We start from the raw sequence: 17,247 nt of genomic DNA, 5'->3' as shown, positions 1-17,247 counted from the left end.
GGGGTGCCTCTGGGAGAGTTCCTCAGTGAGCGAGCAGGGGGCGGGGCCGGCGTGGGGGCGTGGGCTGCCGGAGGAGGCAGGGCCTGGAGGCGTGGGAGGCGGGGCCAGCAGACGCAGAGAGAATCACTCACTGGGCAGGCGGGAGATGGGGCCGGCGCAGCGGGGCGGGGCCCGGAGGCGGGAGAGGCGGGGCCGGCAGGCGCAGGGAGGGACCCTCATTAAACAGGCGGGAGGTGGGGCCGGCGCAGAGGAGTGGGGCGGGGCCTGCGGAGCAGGCGGGTCCCTGAGGCCGGGGAGGCGGGGCCAGGCCAGAGCTGGGACAGTCCCTCAATGGGCAGGCGAGAAAGTGAGGTCGACAGAGTGGAGCGGGGCGGGGCCGGCAGGAGTAGGAGGGGTCGGGGCCGACTCAGAGGACCCGCCGGCTACTTGGTTCTGTCCCAGGTGGAGGTGGCCTGAGGCACTTGGTTCCCTCTGCTCTCGTAGCTCTGGCGGAGTCTGCGCGATGGGAGACGCGGAAAGGCCGGAAGCGTCCAGGCCCCAGCAGGAGGAGGTAAACATTGCTGCTGCTTCCTCTCCCGCCCCCAGTCACGACTGGCCTCTAGATTGCGGGTTGCGGCGGGGACCTGCAAGGTGCAGGAGCGCTGTGAGAAATTTTATTCATTGCCTTCTGAAACCTGGTGTCGGCCCGGCTTCGAGTCGTCGCTGCAGACGGGTTTCGTCTTTTCGAGCGCCCGGGAGGCAGTCCCCGGGGAGGGGTGAGGAGCGAGCCGGGTTTCTGCTCCACTGCTCTGTTCCGGGGCTACCCAAAGGCAATGCTCTGAGACTTCAGACCGGGGCAAGGCGCTCCCCCCCTCCCATCCTTCCCTGTTCTGGAGCCCTAGCCGGGGAAATTGAGGCAAGGGCCGAGGACTGGTGGCTCTGCTAGAGAAATGCATGCCATCTCTGGGATCGGTAAAAGGACTTGGAAGGATGCCTGTGGAAATTGACACAGGTGGATGGGGTGGAGATGATAGGTAGAATGGCGTCGGGAAATCCTCATTAACAATGAAATGATCAGGTTAGGAGGCCAGTTTTCTCAGACCCGGCTAAACTAGCTGTGAATCTTTGGGTATCACTATCTTCATTTATATGGTGGAAATGATACTTCCTTCACAGAGAATTAAGTAAAATGCTTTATGCAAAGTGCCACAGAAGTTGTGGGTGCTTAATAAAAACCTTAGTTAACGTGTTCATCTTCTCTGCTTCTATATTAGTAGAGGTATATAGCAACAGTAAATAAGCTGGGATTCATTAGATTGTAGGGTTGTAGGGTAGTTCAAATTGTTGCACTATAATTTTCATACCCTGTTATTCTGTAAATACTTCTAAACCTGTTGCTGTGTGTGGTATCTGATTATTTTAATAGAGTTTCAGTTCACAGAGACACTTGCTTGGCCCTACATTTCTTCAGAAAGTTGTAGATTCCAGATTTGGGATTTTATTTTATTTTGACTTTGTAAACATTTAGTAGCTAGTTAACAAATTGTAAATAGCCCTCAAACTTTTTCTTCCCCTCTTGAAACAAATATATTTAGTACCAATTTCCCCACTGTAATGGGACAACTCAGATATTTTTGTTTGTGCTAGTAGTACCAAGACTTATTGAGATTTAAGACCTGGAAGTTAATTTTTATTTATTATCCCTATCTTGATACAGACCCACAAAGACAGAGGCAGTACTTTAGATATAGAAATAATTTTAGTGAGCACCTCTTCCACAGTTTTTAACTCGAAATGCAAGGGTGCCTTAAGTACTTTTTTTCTCTAGATATATTGGTGCAGCATGGGCCACCTGCAGCAGAAACACCTGGAAAACATTGTAAAAAATGTAAATTACTGGGCCTATGCCCCAGATGTAGTGAATCAAAATCTCTTGGGATGGGTCTGGGACTCCATTTTTAACAAGCACTTCAGGTGATCCTGGTACACATATTTTAAGAACACTGCCTTGAAGAGTTTATACCTTGAAGGGGGTTTATGGCTCTCCTGAAGTTTGTAGACTTTGTATGTGCAGCTGTGAATCTCCTGATAAAGGGGGTTCAAAGTTTTTATAGTTTCTCAAAATTAACTATCATTAATCTAATTGATAGTCCCTATTTTCAAGGTAAGAAAGTTTAGGCCAGAAAAGATGAAATGATATGCCCAGGACCACACAAATCAGTAGCAGAGCTAGGTTTAAAACCAAGTTCTCATTCCTAGGCCAGTATTCCATCTGTTTTATTAGATTTGGTGGGAATAGGAAAATGAAAACACCTACAAATAGTGTATGGCTCTGACAGCATCCAAATATTCTACTTCACCTGAAGAATAGGAGAGAGGTGAAGGCAAGCAAATGAAAGTGGTGAAATTGGAGGTGGATGGGAGGGAGGGGCTGTGTAGAATGCCAGCCTAGATCAGAGCAGGGTGAGTGCTAGCTGGGGAATCTTGATCTAGATGGGTGCCCTAGCATGTCCTAGTAACTCTTGGGACCAGGTGACCAGAAACAGGAAGCACCATTCTGAAAAAGATGGTGGAATGTTGCCAAGGAATGACGATGAGAAGCTATTTCACATTCTCACTTAACACTTATGCAGTTACAACAAATTTATTTGTCTACTTCCGGTCTTACCTACTGTCCAATCCTATTTACCACTGCCAAATTAATCCATCATTAAACCTGTGCCTCCGTGTCACTCCACTCAAATAAATACTCCCAAAAGGGTCTCAGTTCCCACCAAAACCTGCCCAGCTCCTCAGACTGGCAAAGTCCTGTTCAAGCAGCTTTTTCACGCTAACTGCCACATCTTAATTCAGGCTGTCATTTCTACCTCTGAAATCGACACTATAGTTGCTACCAAAATCTATGTTTTTTCTTTTCTAATTTAACCTACACAGGGATGTCCAATTTATCTTTCTCATGGCATCCCAATCCATGTTAATTCCTACCCAGAAACTCTCCATGACTCTCCATAGGAATGATTTTTTGTTTTTGGCCGTGCCGCGGGGCTTGTGGGATCTTAATTCCCCAACCAGGGATCGAACCCGAGCCCTCAGCAGTGAAAGTCTTAACCACTGACCACCAGGGAATTCCCAGGAATGATTTTAAACTGTGCTCCACAATGAATGCCTGTGAGGAGAGTTGAAGTCTCAGCCTCCCAGCCCCCCAGATATTTGAAAATCTTTGGCCCAGAAAACTCCAAACATCTTAGCCCAATTGAAATCCACAGTGTAGATCCTTTCTGTCTCATCTGTTGATCCTTGCTTTAGCCAAGTCAGGTCACTTCTACCTTTGCTTTACAACCATTTCAGCCAGTTTTAATCCCAGCTGGCTCTTCTTCCATCTGCCCTTTTTCTGTGAAGAGAGATAGTCTGCATTCTCAGCTGTGCTGCTGCTGCTCTATATGTTCTCCCTGAATAATCACATCCATCCTCTTGGCGACTACTCATAGATCTCCACTGAATTAGGAAGGAGGGAGGTAGTGCCTCTGCCTACTACCATAGTGTTATATTTTCAGCTGCCTTCTGGATATCTTGAAACTTGAGCCCATTATCTTTTTTATTGACCAAAGTGATTTTTTTTTTTTTCGGTACGCGGGCCTCTCACTGTTGTGGCCGCTCCCGTTGCGGAGCACAGGCTCCGGACGCGCAGGCCCAGCGGCCATGGCTCACGGGCCCAGCCGCTCCGCGGCATTTGGGATCTTCCCGGCGGGGCACGAACCCGTTTCCCCTGCATCGGCAGCGGACACGGCGCCACCAGGGAAGCCCGACCAAAGTGATTTTTAAAAGGCTTTTGTGTTTGTAACTTGTTATGGCTTGGGTTGTTGGGGGGAGTTAATTCAATTTAAGCTTTTGTTAAACATCTAATGTGAGAAGTAAGAGTTTTTGTCTGATTCAGTTATTCTCCAGGTGCTGAGCACTTTGAGTCTCTTATTTCTCATTTTGATCATCCAGTTGTTGGAGCTGGAAACCTCAAGGGCATCTTCAACTCTTCCTTATCCTGTTGTCCAGAATCCAAATTTTAGCAGGAATTATTAAATCTACTTTTGAATATCCCTTAAATCAGTCTTTTGTGTTTCTGGAGCTGATATCCTCGTTCAGGCAAGAGATGTATAGTGCAATAATCTTTTCATTGTTATCTCCACCTCCAATTTCTCTTCTAATCTAGCCACATTTCTCCAAAAGTGATTATAAAACAAATCTGATTCTGTTCCTTACCTGATTAAAAACTTTCAATTGCTCCCAGTAGACTGCATGCTAAGGCCAGATGCCAAAGTGTTATATATCAAAGCAGACCACTTTGACCTGCTCCAACATTTTCAAAAAAATCAACATCTTAATATCCATTTAAAATGCAAAAAATAGGCGCATCCCCCTTAACCTCAGATAAAGCTTGGAGATGGAGTACGTATTTTAACAGCTGAAAGTTAAAAAATGTTTCGTTTGCTTCTTTTTGTCAAAATGATGACACTGAGTAAAAAAGAAATTGTCAAAATAGTTGTATCAAATGGCGACAGGAAAATAGCTATGGCAAAATTCATATATATTTACATTCAATGCCCTTGCATGGTTTAAAACCTGGGCCAATTTTCCAAACAAAATCATAAGTACAACACTAATTGATAAAATTGACTTTTGTCTATTTTATTAGTATAATTTTTTAAGTTAATATATATAACTTATATATATTATTATATATAATAAGTTAATTAAGTTTATATATAACTTATATAATAATATAATAAGTTAATAATATAACTTATAAGTTATAATAATATTATATATTATTATATAATTAATTACATAATTAAATATATTAATAATTAATATATAATTATATATTGTATATGATTAATTATATTAATTTTAATTAATTAATATATATAATTAATATAATTATATATAATATGATAATATTATATTATTGTTATATATTATATATTAATATGTATAAGTTATATATAACATATATTATATATAATAAGTATAAATAAGTATAAAATAAGTATAAAATAATATAACATATATATTATTATATATAATAAGTTAATTAAGTTAATATATATAACTTGTATAATATAATAAGTTAATTAAGTTAATATATATAACATATATATTATATATAATATATTATATATATTATTTTATCATTACTTATAAAATCAATGGAATAGTAAGTCTGTTTTGATGACCCCATCACTTTAAATTGGTGTATAGATGATAGTTGAAGATTTATATCAAGCTTAGTAAAGAATTACCTCGCGTATTTTTCAGAAGTTCTCTTAATTCACTACTGGCCAATTCTGTGGATTTATCAACCCTGTAAAATATGTGGATACCCGTAGCATTCAAAATGCATATGGCTAGTATGCTGCTGTCTGATGCACTCACGTACTTCTGTTGCCACCAGGATCAGCTGTCTTTATTTCCAGTGCTGTTTATACCAGTAGTACTTGTTTTGTAATGACTAATTAATTTATTCATTTTTGAATTATTTATTTATTTATTTATTTTATTTTTGGCTGCATCTGATCTTAGTTGCGGAACACGGGATCTTTTGTTTTGGTGCGTGGGCTCTTCGTTGTGGCATGCAGGCTTCTCTCTAGTTGCAGTGCTTGGGCTCTGTAGTTTGCTGGATGCGGGCTCAGTAGTTGTGGTGCGTGGGCTTAGTTGCCCCATACCATGTGGGATCTTACTTCCCCGACCAGGTATCTAACCAGTGTCCCTTGCAGTGGAAGGTGGATTCTTAACCACTGGACCACCAGGGAAGTCCTGTAGTGACTGTAATTTAATTAAATATGTGGAAACTAGTAATATGTGAGTATGAAAAGAAAGTTTTTTCTATGAAAACTTAAACTGAGAGCTTTGGAAAATTCAATAAACATGAATTATTAACAAATTCTGTAGAATTAGATGTAAGCAAACAAGTATAAAAAGATTGGGGAGAATCATAAAAGAGGTAAGGATTTTGCACTGAGATTGCGCTACCCTAAGTGTGTTGAAACTAGAAAGTATAGGTGTTGCGTTGTGCTGTCTTAATGTCAGAAAGTCTTGGGACTCCAATCAGTGTGACAACGACAACGTTTTGGCCTTATAGCAGAAGATTAGCAAATAAATGTAAATGTTTTAAGTGAAATCAAATAGTTTAAGGCATATATACTTTTCTTGTGATTCCTTAATTTAACCAGTTTTCAACTAACAGTTCTTAACTTCGAACAAGAGAGCTACTATTATGTTATTGTTACTATTAGCATTATTGTTTTTTTCCTTTTTGGTTGGTTTTGAAAAAAAAATCTTGGGTCACGCCTGAAAAATAGAGACAAATGTTTACAGGGTTTTTGTTGTTGTTGTTTTTAACTGCCTGTCTTTAATCTCGTGTTATTCTTCAGTTAAGCAGAGATAGCTAGAGAAACTTTCATCTGAGTTCATCCAAAAAAAAAAAAAAAAGGACAACCTGGAAACACAAGTCCATGCATTAGTGGCTACCTTTCTGTATGGTATAAAACATTTCTGTCAGTTACTGTTATTACTGTTTTAAATTATTAAAAACATTTATTATTTTTAATTGAAGTATAGTTAATTTACAATGTGTTAGTTTACAGTGTACAACAAAGTGATTCAGTTATACATGTATATGTATTCTTTTTCAGATTCTTTTCCATTATAGGTTATTACAAGAGATTGAGTATAGTTCCCTATGCTATACAGTAGGTCCTTGTAAAAACACATTTTAGAGTGAAATTTTAAATCTAATGTTTGTGACACTAGAGGAACCACATAGTTCTTAAGAGCACACTTGGAAAAGTCATTGTGAAGTGTTTTCTGCCTTTCTGGTTTATCTTCTTCTGTCGTCCTCCACATACCATAAAGTCCAGATATAGAAAGTTACTTCCAATTCTTAAAAATGTCATATGCCATCATGCCTTTTTTCATATTGTTTTTTCTTCTAAAATATGGGTTCTTAGCCCACATCCACAGAGAATACCCTGCAGAGCCTAGAACTTTGGGATGTGTGGTTCTCCTGACATTGTTTTAAAATGTGTGTGGATTTTTCCTAGCTTCAGGAAAATAAGCAATATGTCATCTCTAACCCAGTTCAAAAGTCTATGTTCGTGAAAGCCCCTCTCTTTACGTGGCAGTATCTCCTAATTCAGCTTCTTTTCTTAACAACCCTCCTAATTACAAGTGATGATGATCAGATGAAATGACTTGCCTAAAGACATGAATAATACTTTGTGCTTATTGTAAGTGAACACAATTTTGTACTTTAATGAACAGTGTAGAGTGAAATATGGTCATTTGGTTCACATTCTGCCGTAGAGGCGGCAATTTCCAAAGTGTTGATTTTCAATCTTATCTTTACTGTCTTATCATTCACCTGTGAAATACATCCTCATCAACAGCACACTTCAATGATCTCATTATACATAGTGATTTTAACCTGGTAAAGGAGAAGGCGAATGCATTTTGAGAAAGTTTTACTCTGAGATTTCTGAAGCTTGCACCAGTTAAAAATCACTGCTTTAAGCCTTATCGGTTTGGCTGGTAAGAACCAAAGGATCACTTTGGTTCTTTCAACTTTATTTATAATGAAATCATTTTTATTTTTCTTGCTTTTTCCTAAAATCAAATTTGGTGATTTCCTCCTCCTGTCATTTCACTGGTTACATCAGTACCATTTGTTAAATTAATTTTGCTTAGTAGGAGGTATTTCAGTTGGCCCTTGAATAACCTGGGGGTTAGGGGCACTGACCCTTGGTGCAGTTGAAAATCCACATATAACTTTTCAGTTGGCACTCTGTATCCATGGTTCTGCACCCACTGATTGTCAACCAACTGTGGATGGAATAGTATTGTAGTTTTTATTGGAAAATATTCACATGTAAGTGGACCTGTGCAATTCAAACCTGTGTTGTTCAAGGGTTAATTGTAGTGTTTACTCTTTTTAACTTTAGTTATCTCACTGTTTTGAATTCTGGTTTTTAGATGTAGGCTGGCCCTACTAGCTGCCATCCATACATATGTATGGATGTAGTTTAAGGCAAGGCTTTGAGTTCAGACCTATCTCAGTTCTAATCTTATTTCTGCCACTTACCACTTGTGGGATCCTGGGTATGTTATTTATGTACTTCAAGACCTAGTTGTCTCATCTGTAAAATGGGAATACTGTTACTATTTGACTGACTTGTACAGATTAAGCAGAATAAGGTATATAAAGCATCTGTGTGGTGACAGTTCAAAAGCAGCCTCAATACCGGACCCAGAGGACATGGTCTTATGTGTATCTCCTGTTCTAGAGCCTGGAACTGCAGTGTCAGGATCTTACGGCTTTTTTGAGATTGCAGAGCCCTCAATGGCAACACAAACAAACAAAAAACTTGACCACTTCCGTTTCAAAAATTTGCTTAAATATTTGTGGAATGAATATTGAGTAAGTGCCAGGTACTATGCTAGGCTCTAGGGATTTCACAAGTGTAAAGTTGGTTTTTGCTGTTAAGAAGCACAGTCTAGAAGAGACTGTAGAGAAGTAACAGGGAATTAAATTGCAGTGAGCTATGTGCTATGTTAGGCACCTAATCCAGGCCTTTGGTGTAGTGGGGGGAGGAGGAGATGTGAGGGCACTCAGAGGAGGCTTGCTTTGAGTGGTTATTAGGTTATTTCACTAATGTATTGTGGTCTTATGTTAAATTTTTAAAAATCTAAAGGTATCCGGTAATCTGAGCACAAGGTAAAGAGAAATTAACAGCCCATTCACTTACTTAGCTAATGTTTATTGATGTTACACTTGACACAGTACTCTGGGAACACCACAATATATAAAAACTGGTCTCTGCTCTCTTGCTGATTATTAAAAAAAAAAATACACACACACACACACACACACACACACACACACATACATATATGGCACTGTCCCGTTTTAGAGTGCCATCCTCTTTCCAAGCAGTATGTATTTAGGTGTGTGTTTCTTACTTTATCCCATAGAGCTTTGAGACAGCCCCAGTGAGACCATATTGCAGTAAAGGAATGTTAACATGTAAATAGCAAAAACCAATTGGTACATGGGAAGGGTCAGACAAACAAAGGCTACTAAGTTTTTGGTAAGGAGTTTTCAGGTAAGTATTATAATTTCAGTTAATATTAGAAAAGAAAACATTAAAATTTAAAAAGTAGCTCATAACAGTATCCTATTCATGCCAGCATTCTGTCTCTGTGAGAGGCACTGAAGGGGCATTTTGTCCACAACTTTAGAAATTTGTCCACTGTGACGTTTATGGGTCTAATTTTATACTTATCCTCAAAGTAACAATAATGGCAATAATATTTTGAGAGATTACTATGCACCAGGCTCTGTTTAAAACACTTTTAATCATCACAATTAACCTCTAAGGTAGGTATTATTTTACTGATGAGGAAACCAAGGCTCAGAGAAGTTAAGGAACTTCCTATAGCCACACAACTAAGCAAACACCATTAACCAGCTACCACATAACAGTAAGGATTCAAGCTGGGGACACTGGCTCCCAAAATGATGCTGTCTCCCGAAGTTCCCCAGATGTGTGTTTAGATGTGAATAAAGAGGAAATCTCTCCATAAAATGGGTACTTGTACTTTATTTTTCACAGAAGTTATCTTCAGATACCAACGAAAATGAAGCAAAGTCAAATGAAGAGCCACTCCTAAGAAAAAGTTCTCGCCGATTTGTCATCTTTCCAATCCAGTACCCTGACATTTGGAAAATGTATAAACAGGCACAGGCCTCCTTCTGGACAGCAGAAGAGGTAAGTAGCAGCACCGTCATCAGCAAACATGTTCTCTAGTGCAGTGTTCACATTTTCTGTTGCAGGACATTAAAAATGTTTAACTTACATTATAAGGTACATTGAATAAGATCAGTTGTATAAGATAATGTTTGAAATACAAATACTATTTGTACTAAATAGTACTAAGTACTAAATAGTACTAAATACTATTAGTACTAAATAGTACTAAATACAGGGTTCTGCAATGTTTTGTGTTTAGATTACTGTCTATAAACATGTTTTCTGCTGCAAAAATGTCATCTCAGTCTGCCAGAATTTTACCTCCAATATATTTCAGAACATTTTCCATTTTTAAACAGAGTTTTGGTTTGCTGTGACCAAATAAGACTAGTCTTTACTTATGGTTAGTGGAATAAATAAAATTGCAGCCATAGCTAAAGCATGAAATAGTGAAAGCCTTAGAGACCCTCTTTTCAGATGAGAGGCTTATCTGATGGTGCAGAAGGAGCTGTCACATGGGGAGTTTGCCTGGGCAGGGCACTCGCTTCTGAGGTGCTGGCCTGAATTCACAGTGCTCCTCCCAGCCTGGCCCTGCCCTCAGCCACATCAAACCTGGCACAGCTGTGCCAACAGACAGGACAGCTGTGGAATGTTTTCCTGTAGTGTGGCAATTTCCGCCTAGGAAATGAGTTGAACACAGCAAATCAGAAGATCCTCGCTGGTTTGGTAAAAGGGCAGTTGGTCATGCAAGCGGTTGCTCCATAGTCTGCAAATAATCATTGTCTTCATTTTTGAATACGATGGATGATACCTGTATAGCACTCTGTTCTCTGTGTGTGCATGTTTATCTATATAGATAGATATATCTACTTGTTTAGATATATTTGGATCTGTCTGTTTATTTATCTGTTTTTTGAGAAATTGACTCTTTACATATGCTGTTGAGAATGCAGACTCTGGAACCAGGCTGCCTAGGTACAAATCCTGGCTCTACCTCGTACTAGCTGTGCCACTGGCAAAGTTGCTCTGTGAAACCTCTCTGTGTATCCTCATCAGTAAATTGGGCTAATAGTACCTAGTTCCGGTTGTTAGGATTAATTAGATGTGTAGAATGTTACTTGGCATTTAGCAAGCACTAAATAAATGTAAGCTATTATTTTACACAGAAGGGGGGAGATTTATACTAGAAATCAGAAGGCGCCAATTTTTGAAGCTTCTGTTACATTGATTTTACCCACCTACCCATCTTTGTTATTTTATATTTGTTAACGTTATTAACATCTTTGTTATATTGTAGTTGGCATGTAGAGCAAAAAACCAACCCAAACCCAAACTCAGCATTTTCAAATTGGGCCATAGTGCTAGGCACACCTGACTGTCTCTAACTGTGGTTTTTAGAAAGTTTTTTGTGAGATGTGGTTAAGAGAACAAACAGAGTACATAGGTGGCTTTTTCATTCATCATGTTAAAAAAGTACTTGTGATACCTGGGTTTTTTTAATTCATCAAAAAATTTCTTACATCTTTTAGGAAATGTAATATGTGTAGTACTATGACTTAAAAAACACTAATTTTTAAAAATTAAAATATAAATTTAGTACATGTTTTATAGACAGCTGATAGAAAGATTCAAATACATAATTAATTGGGAAGTCAAACACATTTTTAGTTCCACATATTATTCATTTAAACAAATTATGTAAGTTACAGTTTAATCAACTCTAGATTTCATTGTTTTATCAGTGATTTAGCTTTATTCCTAAATATGCCTGATCATCGAAGCCTTGATTCAGAAGATAAAGTTCTGGTGTTTGGGTTTTTTTTTCAAAGCTACCCAGGCAGTTCTGTTAACCAGTAGTTTGTAATCAATCTTTAGATTGTAAAATTGAGAATTTATTCAAATGAGATAAAGCTGGGCGAAAAGTTTTACCTTTTAGGAATGGAAAATGACTAATGTAGATAAGTTTAATATTTAAGAGAGAGCATATTGTAATATTAAAATTTAGTATCAGGAGTATAATACACAAAAACCAGGAAGATGTCAGTTAAACCCAAGTGAACTCTTAATAGAATAGGACATGATTTTTAGCTTACATATTTTAAAAGATGTATACAAATATTTCCTCTCTGCTCCATTGTATCCCCAACATTTAGCACAGTGTCTGGCATGTAGTTGGTGCTCAGTAAACATTTAAAAAATAAAGTAATGAGAAAAAGGACTTTGGAAAAGAACACAAATGATTGAAAGGATGAAACTTTAGTCTTTTTTTGGAATGGTGAAAGAGATTAGGGCTTTGTTAGAATAAATAAAAGAAGGACAAAAGACAATTACATATTTCAAATGTTTATGAGGTTATTATGAAACATACTTAAGAGATCTTCCTGAGACAAAATGATATCTACAAGGTACATTTAAAGACTATTTTACAATTGTAAATTTCACCAAACTCTAGAGTACATTTCTATTAATTCCAAGGACTAGTTCTAATAAACATTTTCCAAAATATTTCTATTTCCAGAGGAAGCCATATCTATAAATTGTTTTAAAAACCAGATTGTTATGTGCCTGACATTACTTCTGGGTATAAAAGTAGATTAGTCAGCAGTAAGGTAGCAGCTACAATTGCTTAACAAGTGCCTAGTTATCTGTCTAACACAATGGTAAATATATATAATATGTTAAAGAAATGGCTGCTGAAAGGCATTAGTTTATTCACCTCAGTTCCTTCTTGACTGTTTCTACTCTCTCCCCATTTTGCCCCTTCCTTAATTGCTTCCAGATTTTGGCTTTCCCCCAAGCTTTATTGATATAGTTGACATATAACATTGTGTAGGTATAAAGTGTACAACGTATTGCTTTGATACACTATGTATGGCAAAATGATTACCACCATAGTATAAGCTAACACCTGTATCCCATCACATAGTTACCATTTCTTTTTTGTGGTGAGAATAGGTTAATTTTAATATTTTGAAAGGACATCCTGGCCAGCTTCTCAATTAGCTAGAAGATAGATGTCTTCATAATGTTTTAATTTTGTTCTGTTCCTTTGTAATTTTCTTAGTTTGAGCTGCTATAATAATATCATAGAGTAGATAGCTTGCAAACAACAGAAATTTATTTCTCACAGTTTTGGAGGCTGGTGATTCTAAGATCAAGGTGCCTGCAGATTTGATATCTGGTGAAGGCTTGCTTCCTGTTTCATAGACAGCTGTCTTCTTGCTATGTCCTCACATGGCAGAAGGGGCAAAGGAGCTCTCTGAGGTCTCTTTATATGGGCACTAATGCCATTCATGAGGGTGACCTAATCACTTCCTAAAGGCTCCACCTCCAAATATCATCACATTGAGGATTAGGTTTCAATATGGACTTTGCGGGGACACAAATACTCAGTCTATAGCAAGAATGATGAAATTTTTTTCTTTTTCACATTTTACTGCCAATGAGATGTCCCACCTTAACTTTGAAATGGAAGTCAGTTTTCCATACTTTGAGAAGAATTTAAGTTAAAACTTTCGAAAATCTTTTTATTTCAGGTTGATTTATCAAAGGATCTCCCTCACTGGAACAAGCTTAAATCAGAAGAGAAGTATTTTATCTCTCACATCTTAGCCTTTTTTGCAGCCAGTGACGGAATTGTGAATGAAAATTTGGTAAGATTTTTGTTTCCACTTTTGTTCTCATTCAGCAGTTAAATGACAGTAATGGTGGTAAGATAATCAGACTGAGTCTGAAAAATGATGTCTAAGAAATGAACTTAACTCTTGAGAACATTTTTTCTGATGAAGTGTCAGAGGCAAGGATACATTTCTGTTATTTGACCCCCCAAAATATCATGAAATCAAGCATATTGTACCAATCAAAACTACTTACAAGGCATAAGCATGAGTTTGATTTTACCCTTAGATAGTAATCCTAATAGAGAACCTGCACCTTAATAATCTTTCCAGAGCTCTGCCATGGAGCACTGGGTCTGGCTTCCCATTTTTAAACTTCTATTATGGTTGGTTAGAAGACATGCTTTCTTATTAAAAAGAATGGGAAGATGCAAACTTTCATTATAAGCTTGTAGGGGCTTCAGTAGATCTAATTAAGGTCAATTCTACAAAGCAAAATAATTATTTTTGGTAGATGTTCTAAAGTTTATTTGGCTTTATAGGCAGTATCTCCACCTAATAGGTCAGTTTATTTAATTGCTTAAGAATATAGTATGCAACTAATTGTGGAGGGTTGATGGATTAAGTAGTACTGCTTAAAATAATTCATAAGGTCTTTCTGACCTGTCTGTGGCATGACAGGTGATTTTTAAGTGATAATTCTGATGTCCAGATTCTGATTTGCAGTGTTTAATGAGAGCCCATAGAATTGGATATATTTGTTTCCCTTATCTTCTTAGGTGGAGCGCTTTAGTCAGGAGGTGCAGGTTCCAGAGGCTCGCTGTTTCTATGGCTTTCAAATTCTCATCGAAAATGTTCACTCAGAGATGTACAGTTTGCTAATAGACACTTACATCAGAGATCCTAAGAAAAGGTATTACTGCTGGGATTTTATTTACAAAGGTTTATCCTATTGCTTGATTATGTTAATATTAAGGAACTAAATATTAGGGAAAGATTATTCAAATATGGAAGTTTAGGAGGACAATATTTTCTATTGCTTAATAATGTGTTAGATTAAAAAAAACTTGTATAGGACCAGTAAATCTTTGGATAGTATATCTTAAAAAACTGTTCACACACTGTTCTGTTTAGAAATTAAATATTCTGATTTAGTCAGTTTTGTATAAGACCAGATCCAAAGCACTAATTTGAGTTTTACTTTCACTTCTATATTTTATGGACATGCAAAAATACAGAAAAACTACAGGTCTGTTGCATACCATAGAATTGCATAGAATCAAATATAGTCTGATTAAAAACAAGTAAATTGGAGATTCCCTGGTGGCCCAGTGGTTAGGACTCGGTGCTTTCACTGCTGAGGGCCCGGGTTCAATCCCTGGTCGGGGAACTAAGATCCTGCAAGCCGTGTGGCGCAGCCAAAGATAAAAACAAAAAAAAAAACCAAAAAACCAAGTGAATAACTTTGCCATTAATCTTTTGTTTTTACAGGGAATTTTTATTTAATGCAATTGAAACAATGCCGTATGTTAAGAAAAAAGCAGATTGGGCCTTGCGATGGATAGCAGATAGAAAATCTACTTTTGGTATGTAGCTTTAATTTATATATGATCAAATTAGCCTTGGGTTATACAATGCTATTTTACATGGTGTAGTATCACTATTCCTAAGAATTAATTCGAAACTGGTGAAAAATAATCTAAATCTATTATCTATTCTGTTTATTAAATTGAAAGTTGAAAGGTTAAATGTCAGCGCATAATTACAGGTAAATAAGAATCAGTCACAAAGACTCTGACAAGAATATTAGAGCAAGACTATATGCTTTCAGTAATGTTTATTTTCCCTAAAATAAAGCAAATCAAAGTCTTAACATTTTTCAGGGAACAAATATGTAAATTAGTGCACTCAACTAAGGCAAGAAACAGTTTGCAATAACAGGCTTATTTTTCACAGATAAGTTAAACGCAAACACCCTTTTGGGTGAGTTGAGATCCAATAACATTTTTTTACGGAAGCGATTAACATTGTTTCTTATAATATAAATATTTATTACATTTAATTAAAATATTCAGATATTTAATTTAAATAGCTCTAAGTACCTTTCTTATTTATTTTACAATTGGTTGTCTTTACTTTCTGGTTTTATTCATCATGTGGGGAAAGAGGTCTCAAAATTTTTGGTCTAAGTACTCCTTTGCACTCTTAAAAATTATTGAGGACTGGTTATATCTATTGATATTTTCATATTAGAAATTAAAGCCAAGAAATTTTCAAAATATTTAATTATTAATGCATATTAAATTAACAGTAATAACCCATTGCAGTTTGAAATAAATAATGTATATTTATGAAAAGAAACACTGTATTTTCCCAAAATATTGGAATGGCCTAGTTTTGGCCATTCCATTCTCACTGGAATGAGAATGGCCTAGTTTTTTATTTTTGCAAATCTCTTTAATGTCTGACTTAATAGGAGGATAGCTGGATTATATCTGCTTCTGCATTCAATTTGTTGCAGAATGTTGTTTTGGTTGAAGTATATAAAGAAAATCCAACCTCCTTCAGATATGTAGTTAGAAAAAGGAGAAGTATTTTACCAGGCTTTTCAGATTGTTGTGAATATGTTGTGTAGCCTTTGGAAAACACCACTGTATATTCATGACAGAATGATGGTAAAAAAGATAAATAGTGTCTTATTATTACTATGAAAATAGTTTTGACTTCACAGACCTCCTGGGTCTGTGGATCTCCAGGGATCCCTGGACCACACGTCAAGAACCAGTGATGTAGTGTAGGCTATGGGCAAGATGTAGTGTATCAGGGAAGAAACATATATGTCTGCATTGCTTTCAGTTCATTTCAAGAATGAGAAAAGCAGTGATTCTCAGTGTGCATAAAATCATCTGGAGAATTTGTGGAAAAATCCTGCCAATTCCTGGTCCTCACCAGAGAGTGATCTGCATTTTATACCCAGCTGATTTTCTCACAAGTGGATTGAGAAGCACATTTTGAGAAACATTGGCTTTAGAGAAAAACAAAGGGAAATGTCAAGGTGTTCAATATGCACTGAAAAGATTAGTGTGGATAGAAAATGATGGACAGGCTCACAGAAAGCATGTCTTTCATGATACTACCAAAGAAGTAACCTAGAAATAGAGAAAATAGAGGAGGGTGGCAGTCATCCTGTGACAATCTGCTTAGTTTTTTAAAAAAGTGAGATATACTGCTTAGTTTTTTAAAATACCTTTAAAGAACTTTAAAACATTAAATATATAGATTCAACCTTAATATACGTAATTAAATTACATTTCAAACATCAAAATAAGTATGAGTTACACAATCTTATTGCATTGCATCATAGAGGTTAGCTGTATCTTAAAAATACATCCTACTTTCCTATCTCTAAAATCATGAAGCCTTTACAATTCATTATAGCTTTTAGAAGAAACGTTTTGGAACATTTGTAGCTCACATCTATTCTTGAAAATTTGTAAAATTTAACGCTCATAATCCTTTAATCTTCTCCAAAAAGAATAGCCTTCTATAATTATTTCTGTTATGATTTTCATTCTGTAGCATTCATGTGAATGCATAGAATAGTTAAAATGACAACGTTCCTCTTATTCAAAGTTTGTATAAAATTATAGTCTAGTTCCCTTATAGATGAACATTCACATGACATCACATTCATGTCAATTAAAAATGAATCAATTATACCTATTATCTTATTAATAGCAAGATGAAAATATAGTAATCTATGTTAAATTAATGATAACTCTCCATCCTAAAACAAATAAGTCACTAGTCTAAAGAGCTATTTTTGTTTTCAAAAGGGTCAACAGAGCATA

The 17,247-nt window shown here is 36.9% G+C and overlaps 1 protein-coding gene across 2 annotated transcripts in view; it reads left to right on the top strand.

Annotated features, from left to right (window-relative positions):
• Nucleotides 1-327: 327 nt before the first annotated feature.
• RRM2B (ribonucleotide reductase regulatory TP53 inducible subunit M2B) overlaps nucleotides 328-17,247 on the top strand; it is a 37,693-nt gene continuing 20,773 nt past the window's right edge. Inside the window, exons 1-5 of one of the 2 annotated variants that reach the window (XM_073794642.1) lie at nucleotides 328-550; nucleotides 9,642-9,797; nucleotides 13,316-13,432; nucleotides 14,176-14,309; nucleotides 14,888-14,982. In XM_073794642.1, the coding sequence (XP_073650743.1) occupies nucleotides 503-550; nucleotides 9,642-9,797; nucleotides 13,316-13,432; nucleotides 14,176-14,309; nucleotides 14,888-14,982 (550 nt within the window). In that variant the 5' untranslated portion in view covers nucleotides 328-502. The remainder of the gene's footprint in view (nucleotides 551-9,641; nucleotides 9,798-13,315; nucleotides 13,433-14,175; nucleotides 14,310-14,887; nucleotides 14,983-17,247) is intronic. The other variant, XM_019925039.3, reaches the window with a different exon arrangement.

The sequence above is a fragment of the Tursiops truncatus genome, chromosome 17, assembly GCF_011762595.2.
Source record: "Tursiops truncatus isolate mTurTru1 chromosome 17, mTurTru1.mat.Y, whole genome shotgun sequence".
Lineage (NCBI taxonomy): Eukaryota > Metazoa > Chordata > Mammalia > Artiodactyla > Delphinidae > Tursiops > Tursiops truncatus.
The sequence above is the reverse complement of the archived record's forward strand: the minus strand, read 5'-3'. Positions and strand labels throughout refer to the sequence as shown.